A 14,448-nucleotide genomic window follows, 5' to 3' on the forward strand; every position below is an offset into this window, starting at 1 on the left:
ACTTACTATTTATAGTAAGTCTGGGGATGTTCGAGAAGGACCCTTTCTATCTTTAGCAAGGGTGTTTGGTCACATGAGGGAAAAGAAGGGTGGATTCCCGATTCAAACGACACAGAGAAATGTTAAACATTTTGGGAGATATTATTGTTTTTGTGGCCAAATTAATAATAAATCATCAAATAAGGTGGAAATAAAGTTATAACTTAACTTTATAATTTGAGGGTCTAGGCATCATGAGAAGGGGACCGAATTATCAACTATCTATGTGCACACAACCCAAGGTTTTATTTCATTAATGATGCCAACGTAAAATTATAACATTTAATGTTATTAAAGGTGCCTTTTGAGAAAATTCGAAGTTCTTCTTGGGAATATATAAGCTTGTAACGAGAAGTTCGATTTATGATTCTTGTGCATCTATTTTCTATGAAATTTGTTGAGAGTAGAGACCAAGGGTTTCAGACTTTCATCCACCATTTGAGAATGATACTTCTTCAATGTTGTAGCTATTTGAGGTAGTGAGATATCGACTGAGGTTGGCAATCCGAGAGCTTCATCTAGAAATTCTATTTGGGCATATTTTGGTCTTGAGTCAGATGGTTTCAGTCAGAGTATCAAAACTCGCTGCGAGTCAAGCGAGTTATGGTAAAACTCGCCGAGTCCGAGCTCCAGGACTCGTGCCGCGACATGTCAGACATGGCAGACAGAGAGGTTGAGGCTTTGGCTATGGCAGAGGAGGGTAGAGAACGATCCGGCACAGGGACAACTGATGTTGATCATTGTGGCACCTCACAGGTAGAGACTATGGCTACTCAGTCATCTAGGACCTACCTTAAACGCCTTTGTAGGAGGCAGATAGACTACTCTGAGGCTGAGGCTGAGGATGAGCTAGAGCCTGAGCCATAGACTTGTTTTTGTTTACAGTTACATATATGTTTGGGAATATTTGATGTCATGGATTTTATATACATTTGACAACATTTATAACTCTATATATCTATGTTTTCTATTTCCTTTAGCTAGAATTTACATTTCTATGCATGTGATGGATGTATGTGATCAAATTAGCTTCTATTTGATGATGTTATAGTGTCTTTAAGCTTTATTCAATAATGGGTGCATGAAACAAGTTTTAAATCGTTAAAAATCTCTAAATTTCAAGTTTTTTTTTATTTTGCTGAGTCATTGTTGAGTCGTTGCTGAGTCATAGCCAAGTCACAAGTCAGGTCGGCCTTGCCGAGTTCGAGCCGAGTCCTAGTCTGGGAACTTTGGTTTCAATGCATAAATCACTCAGAGGAATTCAAAGAGAGTGCAGATCATTCTCAGGGGAGTTATTTAATTGTTTGCACACTTATTAGAGAGGGATGACCTGCTTTTTATCAGCAGCAATAACATCAGCCAAGGCAGACAGCTTATGTAGGGCGAATCTTGTCAAGGATGCCTTCAAAAATCTCAAAAATATTCTAGAAGAGGCGCCACATTGTGGAGAAGCCTGCCATACATTTAGTTTAGTCAAATCTTCAACAAGCTTGCTGGTTCGAACTGTTCTTTGGTTGCTTTTTGGTCTCCAAAAGTCATTGTTATCTCTAATTCCGGGTATGCTTGTAGTAAATGCTTATAATTCAATAATTGATGAAGTTGTATGATTGAAATTATCATTTATTGTAACAATTTTAAGAAATTCAGCTGTAATTAGTTCAATCAGATTATATGCATTTGCTTTTTTCTTTCAAACACTTGCAAAAAACAAACATATCACAAAATTACAAAACCAAAAACTAATACAACAGTAGCATCAGTGGTTAGAGCCAATAGGGTTCTTACAGTGGTATTAGAGCCGAGACCCTGCCATCCTGTGTTCAGTTTTGATGAAGTTGTCAGATGAGTGAAAGAGATATTAGATATTACAATAGGGAACAAAGAAGACAGCAATATCAATCCCCATGGGCACCTGAGGTTGAGACATTTTCAGAGGCTTTGAGAGATAACAGTGAAGCAGTGAAAAACATGGTAGATGATGACAAGGATGCAAGAATTGAAAGGAAGTTTGACACCATGCTTGACATGATGTCACGCTTACTAGGGAAAATGGAGTAGCAAAATAACAATAATCAGCAGGCTGGTCAGAATCAAAATCATCAGAACAATTCAGGTGAAAATAGTGGTGTTTGTGGGAATAGTAGCAACAGTGATGTGGAGGGTTGTTGATGTGTTTTTCATGCACATGCAAACACAAAATAACATACTAAGGTACCTTATCCTCTCTTGAACAAAGTTTCCCGACTGCTGAAGATCTCGCCGAAGGATCAATCGAAGTAACTCCAAGGTTCTGATATGTAGGGTCTCTACATGTGGATAAGCTTCTCGCGGTATGATGTGATTTTGCTGGAATCACAAGGGGACTTACACTCGATGACCTGAGCGTCTAATTTGCTTTGGATATTTCTGGAACGTGGAATTTCACTGGCCCTTGATTTTGAAAAAGGAAAAAAGGATAAGGGTTGAAACGGGATCTATTTCTAACACTAAGAATGTAAGAGCAATGGATGACCTTTGATGAAACACTAACTAATTCTTGCTTTGACATGCTAGGATCATCTCCACAAGGTTAGTGCGATCTTTTGAGGATGGCTTTATGATGTTCAGATCACCACTACAAGCATAGATACCGTCAGGTTGATGCATATCAATGAAGAAGCGATAATTGAAGTTAAGCTTAAGCTGAATGATTCCAGTTGACTACACAAGGCAAGTTTGCAATCAACAAACCGCTAGTAGTATGGATATACAAATTTCACCATCGATCATACACATTTCTTCCACTCATCTAATAATATGAAATCAAATTTGAGAAGTATAGAGACCATGCAAATTGTTGAATCGACACATAGAATTCACCATTTCTTCAATGAAGTTTACAAGTCTTTTGCAACAATGTCTTGGCAACAATCTTTGTCTTCTCTTTCTACTCTACTCTAAAATGCTACTAATTGTTGACTATTCTCTCTAACTATTTTCCATTCTCTGACTATTAACTATTAACCCTTTACAAATGAGGAGCCAGGGCTTTATATAGAGAGCCCTTTACAGATTGATGGCTCTAATTGACTTAGAATCATTGGCTAGGATTACAAGACAAAAACCCTAATTAGGGTTTGTTATAACAAACTTCCCTAGCCAATGAGAAAATTACATTCAATATTTGAGAACCAATAGGAAACAAGGGTAGGTGCCTCGAAGTTTGTATCGTCCCCGATAAATGAGGTACATTGAATCTGGACATGCTAAGGTGAACCAATCCAACTGGAGGAAAAATGACTAGGATGCCACATTGTCTGACGTTTGTGTCTTGATTGATCCTCCTCTGTCCTTGATGTGATGAAAGATATACCTCCTTGACTCCCATGTGCTTGATGAGGCTTCCTCACTATCAAGTTTTCTTTCTTCGGTAGCATACCTCGCCTTGAAGTGTTAGTAAGGTCATCCTTCTTTGTCATTAAGTGGTTCCTTTGTGTGGTAGAATGAGATCTTGAGGCTAGCTTGCAACTCCTCGAACACTTGAAGTCTTCCAATGCTTCAAAACACCTTGAGTCCTCCTTTATGCATCTGGAACGTCCTTGATGGTGATGGGCTTAGAATAGGTCGTCCTTTTCTTGGCTTGATTTTCTTCCACCTGCAAAACAAACCAAAATATGATTAAGCACACATGATATATTTATCTCACATAGCATTTTCTACCTTAAATCATCAACAAAAAGGCATTAGAATGAAATTCGCTCAAGATCCTCCCCAGGGATATGCCCTATAAGAATTTCGCTCTAGACCCTTTGGAAGGGTCAGGAGCAAAATTTGCTATTTTGCTTAATTTAGACCTCATTTCATCATTTCATAATCTTAGGCCTAGCCTTTCGCCTCCAAAATTATCTAGGAATAGGTTTTGCTCAGAGACCTAGGCAAAATATTAGACCTCCTAGGAATTTCGCTCTGGACCCTTTGGAAGGGTCAGGAGCGAAATTTGCATTTTAGCTCAAATTTCATCATATCCTTGCCTTGAACTTCTCTTGACCTTTGAATCGCTTTCTCCTGAAGACATCATTGATTTGACCCCCAAAAAGACCAAAAAAGAGGATTTCGCTTTGGACCTTGGCCAAGGACAGGACCTATAAGGAATTTCGCTTTGGACCCTTTGGAAGGGTCAGGAGCAAAATTTGCATTCTTGGCTCAAACTCTTCACATTTTGTGACCACAACTTGCTCAAATGCATTCCTAAGGATGTTTCTAATCTCAATCAATACTAGGCTTGATGCAAAATTAGAGCAAAAAAGAGGTTTTAAGGATTTCGCTCTGGACCCTTTGGAAGGGTCAGGAGCAAAATTCCTAATTAGGCTCAAGTTCTATCATTTCTCCACTCCAAAATGCCTCCCAAGGCAAGCATGCACTAGTCTTCTTTCTACCTAGGCTTAGGAATCCATACCTTGACCTTCATCATGAGCAAATTAGGTGAAATTGAGAATTTTGCTCAGGAGCGAAATTCAAGTTTTAGACTTATTTCTTTACTTCCTTCACTTCAATTCACCTTACAAGGCAAGAATACCTCACTCCACCTTCAACCATGCCATAGGAATCAATGCTTTGGCTTCACACAAGGAGAAAATAGGTGGCTTGAAGAATTTCCCTTTGGACCCTTTGGAAGGGTCAGGAGTGAAATTCTCCTTTTAGGTTGATTTCTCTTACTTAGCTCCATTCTTCTCACTTTGATCTACCTTGACTTTCTATTTGAATCCTTCTCTCATGCTTGCAACACTTTGTTTGACCTCAAAATGGCTTGCTAGGAGAAATTCGCTAAAAATCATGGCCAGGGATAGGACCTATTTAGGTTTTCGCTCTGGACCCTTTGGAAGGGTCAGGAGCGAAATCCTAGTTTAAGCTCAAAATCTTGATCATTGGTGGCCACAATCAATTCAAAGGCATGCCTAGGGGTCCTTCCAAGCTCAATCTACCTTGATCCACACTTAGCTTGACACAAAAATGGAAGGAAAAGAGGGATTTTGGGAATTTTGCTTTGGACCCTTTGGAAGGGTCAGAAGCGAAATTCTAGTTTTGAGCACATTTCTTCATTCTTTCAACTCCAAACCACCTCAAAAGGCAAGGAAACGTCACTCCACACCTATCTATGCCATAAAAACCAAGGATTTGACCGTCTCCAAGGGAAAATAGGTGTCCTTCAAGAATTTCGCTCTGGACCCTTTGGAAGGGTCAGGAGCAAAATTCTACTTTTAGCTCAATTCCTTCATGTTTGGTGATCATAAGAAACTCAAAGCCCTGCCTAAGGACATTTTCAATCTTGATCCACACTTGGCTAGACATAAAATTGAGAGGAAAAGGTAGATTTTAGGAATTTCGCTATGGACCCTTTGGAAGGTTCAAGAGCGAAATTTAAGATTGATGCTTGATTCTTCATTCCCTTCGCCCTCATTCACTTCCTAAGGCAAAACATGTTGATTTACTTCCAAATACTCCCAAGGAACTAAGATCTTGGTCCAAACAAGGAAGAAATGGGTGTGTTCTTGGAATTTCGCTCTGGACCCTTTGGAAGGGTCAAGAGTGAACTTCTTGACTAAGGTTGATTTCACACTCCATTGCTTCTCTTTGCCCTCAAGCTTGATCAAACTCACTTCTCCTCACAATAATCAAATCCATATGCCATCCTTTTAGCTCTAAACAAGGTCGTTTTCATCATTTTAGGCAAGATAGGGGGTCAAACTGAGGATTTCGCTCTGGACCTAGGCCAAAGACGGGACCTATAGGGAATTTCGCTTTGGACCCTTTGGAAGGGTCAGGAGCGAAATTCTCCTTTTGGGTTGATTTCTACCACTTCGTCACCTCAAACCTCTTCTCAAAGGCAAATATGCATCAAAGCCTCCTCAACCATGTCTCAAAAATCCAAAACTTGGCCATATCATAGAGCAAAATAGAGGAAAAGTGAATTTCGCTCTGGACACTTTGGAAGGGTTAGGAGCGAAATTCTCATTTTAGGCTCATTTTCACCTTTTTCCTCCCTTCTTTGGCTTGGATATAACTTATTAGGCCTCTTCTGATCATCGTCCAGTCCAAGTTAGCATTCACTTCAAGGTTTTGTGAAGAAAAAAGGGTCACATATGAATTTCGCTCTGGACCCTTTGGAAGGGTCAGGAGCGAAATTCCTCCTCATGCTCAAATCCTAACTTCATTTTCATATTTCTTCACTCCAAATAAGTGTTTTGCCCTCAATAATGCCTGGGAATGAGTTAGTTCTAAGTTTGGATCAAAGTAGAATGTCCTATAGAGGAATTGGCTCTAGACCCTTTGGAAGGGTCAGGAGCGAAATTGAAATTCGCATTGGACCCTTTGGAAGGGTCAGGAGCGAAATTTGACATTTTGGTCTTATACTTTAAGTTATATTCCATATATACTGTCAGGATGTTTGAGAGTGGTTTCAGACCTCCAGGAGTTATAATGCAAAATCTAGTTTTTGGAGTATTCTTCAATTTTCCAGACTTAGTCAAATTCCAAGATCAGGATGACATTCCAGACAATGCCAAATTTCAGGATCAGGATGACATTCTAGACAGCCAAATTTCAGGACATTTGAAGATTAGGATGATATTCCAGACTTCATCACTCACCAATTTGACCTAACTCAGACCTTCAAAGATGATATTCACTCACCAAGCTTCATTGACCTCCTCAAACTCAAACAAGACACAATGAGCAACAAGAGCAAAACTTTGTCCTAAGGAAGATTTTCAAAGATGACCTTAACCTGGAGCATCCACTGACTCACCCTTTAGCTAAAACAAAGCCTTCTATCTTAGTGATCCCTCTGGCAACACTCAGCATGCAAAGGCTAATAGACAAAACCCTAAAAGACCTAGAAAAACAAACCCTAGAAAGCAAAAAGTAGGGGTCCTCGTTTACAATGGGGCGATGTGTGAGTACGTCACAAGGGTATTGGAAGGGATAGGACAGTCGACCAGCATGATGCCTTCACTAGAGGATTAGCCTCTAGACCCCTCTTTCCCACCTTCACTCCACGAGAAGATCAACCACATGTTGCTGCCCCTCTACCTTATGCAAATGAAGCATGGCAGACATATTTAGAATATACCACCTTACCTCCTAATTTGAGAGAACATTGGACCTTTGATGAGTTCATGAGTCAAAGGAGTAGGAGAAATGGTGGAAGAAATGAATATCACAGTCTAGCATGAACTGATTATCAGCAGACTCTTGGTAAGATTACCATGCCATAATTTGATGGGAGTAAGTGTACAACTAGAGCTCGCGTACAAAAGTTAGATAACTATCTGTCCTTGAGACCGATGCCTGAAGAGGATGCCATTAGATTTGCTACATTGCATTTGGAGGGTGCTGCTCATGAGTGGTGGTACCACGGATTTATTACCCTTGGTCATAATCACATTACCACTTATGTAGAGTTTAATGACAGGCTGATAGAGCGATTTGATCACAAAGATCCTGAGATGTATTTAAGAGAGTTGGGACAGTTGAAACAGGTGGGTAACTTGGAGACTTATATTGGTGAATTCTAGAGGCTCGCAGAGATGGTGCCCAGTATTTTAGAGGAGACTTGTCATATTATTCATGGAGGGATTGTTGGAGCCTTTGAGAGGTTGGATTAAGGCATTTGATCCACCCACTTTGTTGGTAGCCATGAAAAAGGTTTGGATCATGGAATTCACAGCCCCAAAAAGAAAGAGCTCACATAAAGATGTTCCTCCCACCAGGAATGAGAGTCCTTAACCATTTGCTGATAAGAAAAAGAAATCAGCGACCATGGTGGATGAGGAGACACATGAGGAGTTAAGAAAAAAGAAACTATGTTTTTGGTGCAAGTAGCCTTATAATAGAGAGCATGACTACCCTTTGAGGCCTAAGTGCAAGGCAAACCATATAATGTGGGCTTATTATGAGGATTTAGAATCTAAAATCTCAGATCAACAAGCTACTTCAGGGGATGATCAGGGTGGAAAAGCTTCAATAGAGTTAGAGCCTGATGGGAATCTATCTCCTATGGCATTATTTACTGACGAGTAGGGCGAGGTTTCTCTCCGATTCAGAGGATCAGTTGATGGGAAGTGTTGCATTGCTTTGCTTGACACCGGAGCAACACGTAATTTTATTGATGAGGGATTTGTGGCCAGATGCAAATTGCAGACAGAGGATTCCAAAGGATTTTGAGTAAGGGTTGCAGATGGATATACCCTCACGTGCACGAAACGGATATGTAATCTCACCTTAGGGCTGAATGATTATGAGCTACAAGCTGATTTTTATGTGGTCAATATGGGTGGAGTGGATGTAGTCTTGGGTATGAAATGGCTCCAAGACATAGAAGAATTTACCCTCAATGTACCTAAGTTGGAAATGAAATTTAAATTGAATAACATGAATAATGTGTTGACGGGAATTGCAGATGGGAGCCTGCATTCTATCTTTCTCTGTAGAGAGGAGAGCAAGAAGAGAGAGCATGAGATCATCCAGGAGGGTTTCACGTTTGCTCATGACTTTAGGGGTTTAGAGTGGTATGATTTGGATCAGCATGGAGGTGTTGTTCAGTTTTTGAACAATCCCTTGTTTGAGATAGACGCTACTTGGTCATGTGATAATCCATTCTTCGAGATTGACGTTGATCACTCTCATGATCCCAGTTCTGAGGTGAGCATTGATCGTAGTGTTTGGAATCCTAGTAGTGTATCGTGATTTGAGACAGGACTCGCGGAGGAGTTTTCAGTAGTGTACATGGTGAGGAGTGCATACAGTTTCACATTTGATCCTCATGTACATAATTTATTTCAGATGCACGGTTCAATGGCACATGTGATGGATAGTTTGTATGACAACATATCTTGTGCTAAGTTTGGAAGTAAACAAGATCAGTGTTTTGAGTTGCTTCCACTCGAGACTCTTACTCCAGTGACACTTGATGGCGAGGATGAGTTGATTCAGAAGGTTCAGCTTGATGTACCAGTGTTACAGGAGGTGACAGTAGGGGCATTGTACAGGTCTTCACTTGGGATCCAGGTGGAGGAGTTTATTTGCAGTCGAGATTGCTTGGGGATGAGCAATTTCAGGCGGTGTGGACCGTAATGTCCCCTTTTTAGCAGACATGGATTTTTGGATGAGTAGCGTATCATTTCTAACCCTCGTAGGCTAATGAGGATGGTTAGAGGGTCTCCAGAGGTTTGTATCATCTCCAATGTTCAGTATGCTTCGGTTTGGTCTTCGTTTGACATCATTTGGAATTCATTTGCTCTACTTACTATTTATAGTAAGTCTTGGGATGTTTGAGAAGGACCCTTTCTATTTTTAGCAAGGGTGTATGGTCACATTGGGAAAAGTAGGCTGGTTTCCCGATTCAGAAGACACAGAGAAATGTTAAGCATTTTGGGAGATATTAATGTTTTTGTGGCCAAATTAATAATAAATCATTAAATAAGGTGGAAATAAAGTTATAACTTAGCTTTATAATTTGAGGGTCTAGGCATCATAAGAAGGGGACTGAATTATTAATTTTTTATGTGCACATAACTCAAGGTTTTATTTCATTAATGATGCCAATGTAAAATTATAACATTTAATTTTATTAAAGGTGCCTTTTGAGAAAATTTGATCTTCTTTTTGGGAATATATAAGCTTGTAATGAGAAGTTCGATTTATTATTCTTGTGCATCTATTTTCTATGAAATTTGCTGAGAGTAGAGACCAAGGGTTTCAGACTTTCATCCGCCATTGGAGAACGACACTTTTTCAGTGTTGCAGCTATTTGAGGTAGTGAGATATCTACCGAGGTTGGCAATCCGAGAGCTTCATCCAGAAGTTCTATTTGGGCTTATTTTGGTGTTGAGTCAAAGGGTTTCAGTGCATAAATCACTTGGAGGAATTCAGAGAGAGTGCAGATCATTCTCAGGGGAGGTATTTAATTGTTTGCATACTTATTAGAGAGGGACGGCTTGCTTTTTATCAGCAGCAATAACATCAGCCAAGGTGGCCAGCTTATGTAGGACAAATCTTGTCAAGGATGCCTCCAAAAATCTCAAACATATTCTAGAAGAGGCGCCACACTGTGGAGAAGCTTGCCATACATTTATTTCAGTCAAATCTTCAACAAGCTTGCTGGTTCGAACTGTTCTTTGGCTGCTTTTTGGTTTCTAGTAGTCATTGTTATCTCTATTTCCGGGTATGTAAGTTGTAAAGGCTTATAATTCAATAATTGATGAAGTTGTATGAATGAAGTTACAATTTCTTGTAACAATTTTAAGAAATTCAGCTGTAATTATTTCAATCAGATTATATGCATTTTCTTTTTGCATTCAAACTCTTGCAAAACACAAAAAAATCACAAAATTACAAAACCAAAAACAAATACAACAGCAGCATTAGCGGTTAGAGCCAATAGGCTTCTTACATGACGTGGCATCTTTGAAGATTAAATTGTCATTATGGCCTTAAAAAGTTAGTTGGAGCTATTCTAAGAGGTATTGAAACAAACTTAGGTTGTCGTACCAATTCTTGAGGGATCCGTACCATCCCAGCAATTAATAAGGGGCTGCCGCACACACCATGAGTTTGGAAATAAAAAGTTTTAAGGGGAAGGTGTTTGTAATTTCAGGTCAGTTATTTTGTGCACAATATTGAAGTTTTAAACTGCTGTTTGCAATTATCTGAATTTCTTGTAACAGCGATACCACTAAATTAAAGATATTCACTGTGATCATTTGACGTAATGTTTTTGATATCAATGACGCTGATTTTTATATCTGAACAGCCAACATCAAATTGTTTGATGAAATGAGTGGGTTTGAAAACCCGTGAAAAGGGTTTAAATAATAAAAATCCATGAAAGCTGTGAAAAAATTGGTATCCAACAAAGAGGCCAACAACAAGTTGCATTGACAATGTACATGTCTCGGAAATCCAAACATCTTCACAGTGATCATGGCATTTACTTTCTGAATCATTTGATTGTAACCATAGTAACGTTACTTTAAATTGAGTTGAATTGACAAGCCAAAAGTACAAGTGGAATTCAATAATTAGGATTTAATTTGGTGAAGTCCAAAACAATTTTTATTGTTTTGCTTTTTATAAGCTAGAGCAACCAACAAGGTTGAGGGGCATCACCCTCACCACCAAGCCAAATTAAATCCTTCGATGCTGCAAGGAGCACCTTTTTTTTCCAACTTTTGTAAATGTTAAATCACTACTTTCTTGTCTAGAGGACACTTTCTCTTCCTCTTTTTGCAATTGCAACACATCATGAGCTAATGTATAAGTTTTTAAGATTTAGTGTTAGAATTTATTATTTTTTCGTATAAATTTTTATGATGTAAGGGATGACATCACTAAGATAGTCAAGGAACGTTTGGACTGTCCCTCAACCATCCCAGGGATGGCAGGGTGTCCCTCCTAAAGGGAAATTACCCCTGGGAATGTCATTGAATGTGCAGGGCTGTCCTGAGAATGGATCCATAAGGGGATTAAAACTATCAGTAGTTCCTTCTTGATCCCGGAATGCATCTTTTTTACTATCTTAATGAGAATAGGAGTGAACTTTATTTATGTTTTGCAGTCCTTTGTGGCTAATTGAACTGAAATTAACAGTGTAAAATGGCAGCAATTTATACAAAGTCATAATGTAAAATCTCAAAGTCACTTTCCTGTGCAGTTTGCCTCTTCGAAGCAACTAAATCTTTTACTTTTCACGTTTTACACATGCTTCTCCTTGCTACACTGAGTACATATTTGGAATTCTGGATGTATCTGCTAACTAAGAATCTTCATTACAAGGTGTAACCATGGTAGAAAAACTTGACCTTGTGCTTACACAGAGGGTTGGACAACACCGATTTTGGGTTCACAATGGAGCTTTTGTAATGTCCCCATTTTTCCAGTGAACACTCAAAAGTCGTAGATTCATTTGTTAGCCATCTCCGCAAGTGAATTTAGTGGACACGGGATGATTTTGGGTGCAAAAGGTTTATACTTAGCCAAAATTGGGCTTGAGTGGATTTATATCAAATAAACTTTATAATATCATGTTATAAAGTTATTTTTTCTAAAAATGGAAAAAAAGTTTAATTAAATGGTGTTTTAAAACTAACTTTATATTATAATAAAGTGGCCCCTTGGCACATTTCCCTAAAAGTTGTAACTTAAAGGTTATAACTTAAATATATGGCCACTTTTAATGAGGAATTAGACCTTCAATAGGTCAAACTACTCAAGGGAAGTATTTTTTTAATAAAAATAAACATTTTAACATGTTTTATGATGCCAAAATTCCAACCCTAACTCCAAATTCGAATTAGGGTTTGAAGAATGTTAAAAGAGCATTTGGGAGTTCATTTGTGCATTATGTTTGATGAATTTATGGAGAATCCTTTACTTTCAGCAGGTCTGCAGTAATTTGGCAGAATTCTGGAGTAGATTTGAAGACGAAAACCTTCAAATTGTAGGTGTAGGACGAAAACCCTTCCACCTATCAGCATATTGATCTTCATTGGAGGCTCTTTTCAGGTCATTGGGGCCAAATTTCAGAGCAAATCAGAGAAATTCAGCTTCACAGGGGAATAAATTTCAGATTGAAGCAAAGAGGTCACAATTTCCAACAAGTTTGTAACCCCAATCAGCAGATTGTACCTTCCCCAGGCTAGCCGTACCACCAAATCTTGCCTGGAGTTTCAAATAAAATAAATAAAAGGGTTTTAACTAGGGTCTTTGGTACAAAAATTATTGTTAGCAGCTAATAAGAAGAATTCCAATAATTATTTGGTGAAATTGGTTCAGGAATTGCATTGGAATCAGGATTTCTTCACAAATTTGTTTTAGATAATTATTCAGTAGGTGAATAAAGTTCATTGGTTGGAGCCATTAGTTGCAGCTGGACTCCTGGTAGGCCATTATTGCCTTGGGATGTTAAAAATAATCATTTATTTCCATTTGTTCTTTGCTGATAAATAAAATCAGAAGTCTGAAATTCATTTGCGGTCAATTATTTTATGTATTGCATTTTTTATTCATTTTGGATTGTCAAATTTCAAAAGCCAATAACACACAAGTTATCTTAAAAACTTCAAACTCCATTAAAAATCCAAAATTCCAACCAAAATTAAACTCAGAAAAACATATCAGATTGTTCCAATCAGCATTCGGCATCTTTCAACTTTATCCACTTTGCTCTTTGTGGGTGAATATATCAGATGATTTAATATAGGCTGTATAAATTTTAGTTTGTAGTTAAATATTGTGGGTTATTCAGTGAATCATCATGTCTTTATAACTGAGTGTCATGACAAACATGCAGGGTTATTTAGTTGAAGCTTTCACAAGGATAAATTAATATCGAAACTGTTGTGTTCTCTCAGAGTAACGTTTGTAGCCAATACTTGTTATTGTATTGTTAATCTAGCAATGTGTTTTAACAAGACTTTTACTCCTTGCAAACTTTGTATTCAGAATAGTTGTAATGCTTTCTTATTCCGAATTAGAAAACAATGAACAAGTAGAGAGATATGTTAGCTCCTAAGGGTGATTTCTATTTTATTAATTTCTTGTTTCAGGAATTTTCAATGTGTAATACACAGTTGCTTATGGTACTATGCTTTTTCGCAGGTTTTCAATTTTGTTGTGGGATTGCTCTTTCTTGATACGGTGGAAAAGTTTGGGCTAACGGCTGTCTATTCAAGCTTTGGCATAGTCTCCTTGTTGGCGGTGGCATTTACTTACTATTATGTAAGTGAAACTAAAGGCCGCAGTCTGGAGGAGATAGAGTTTCTGTTGAACCCTGAATTGGAGCGGAGGGACTAGGATAATTAGTTTGTAGGGGATAAAGCAACCTAAAATCTGGTTGGCCAAGGATTTATGTTGTCATGTCTGGTGTATCGAATATGAACATTTCAGAGTGCTTCAAGTTTTGTACAGGTTATCTTGAAATTTTGATTATGCTGGATTGTAATTCCAATTAACAAAAAATATATAAACGTTCCTTGCTGAACTCCAGACTATGCACAATGTTATATTTTCAACATCAGTTACGTTACCAGTATCACGCCTACAATTAGCAATTGTTTATAGCACACATCACGAAAGAAAAATACCAAGAAATTTACAAAATCAGGAATACAGATCGGTTTGGATGAATCATCACTACCAAATTCGAGATTCAAATGAAATCTCAAATTAGGACCTCAAATTGTTTTGGACTTCAGGATGTGTGAAATGCAGTGTATCAATCAACTTAGCCCAACTATTGTACAAATTAAATAAAATAACGTATTGTATAGGTTATTTGTCACATTGTAATGAAAAGTAGGTGCTCCCACTACAATCCACCTAAAGCAAACAATTGAACAATGAGATGGGATTTGATATCAAACAATTTAATGA

At 38.2% G+C, this 14,448-nt stretch overlaps 1 protein-coding gene across 3 annotated transcripts in view; it reads left to right on the forward strand.

Annotated features, from left to right (window-relative positions):
* Window positions 1-14,056, forward strand: part of LOC131036485 (probable plastidic glucose transporter 1) — a 203,719-nt gene extending 189,663 nt beyond the window's left edge. For 2 of the 3 annotated variants that reach the window (XM_059221726.1, XM_059221725.1), the window contains one exon: window positions 13,675-14,056. In XM_059221726.1, the coding sequence (XP_059077709.1) occupies window positions 13,675-13,869 (195 nt within the window). In that variant the 3' untranslated portion in view covers window positions 13,870-14,056. The remainder of the gene's footprint in view (window positions 1-13,674) is intronic. The other variant, XM_059221727.1, reaches the window with a different exon arrangement.
* Window positions 14,057-14,448: the final 392 nt, after the last annotated feature.

This window comes from Cryptomeria japonica, chromosome 5 (genome assembly GCF_030272615.1).
Source record: "Cryptomeria japonica chromosome 5, Sugi_1.0, whole genome shotgun sequence".
NCBI lineage: Eukaryota > Viridiplantae > Streptophyta > Pinopsida > Cupressales > Cupressaceae > Cryptomeria > Cryptomeria japonica.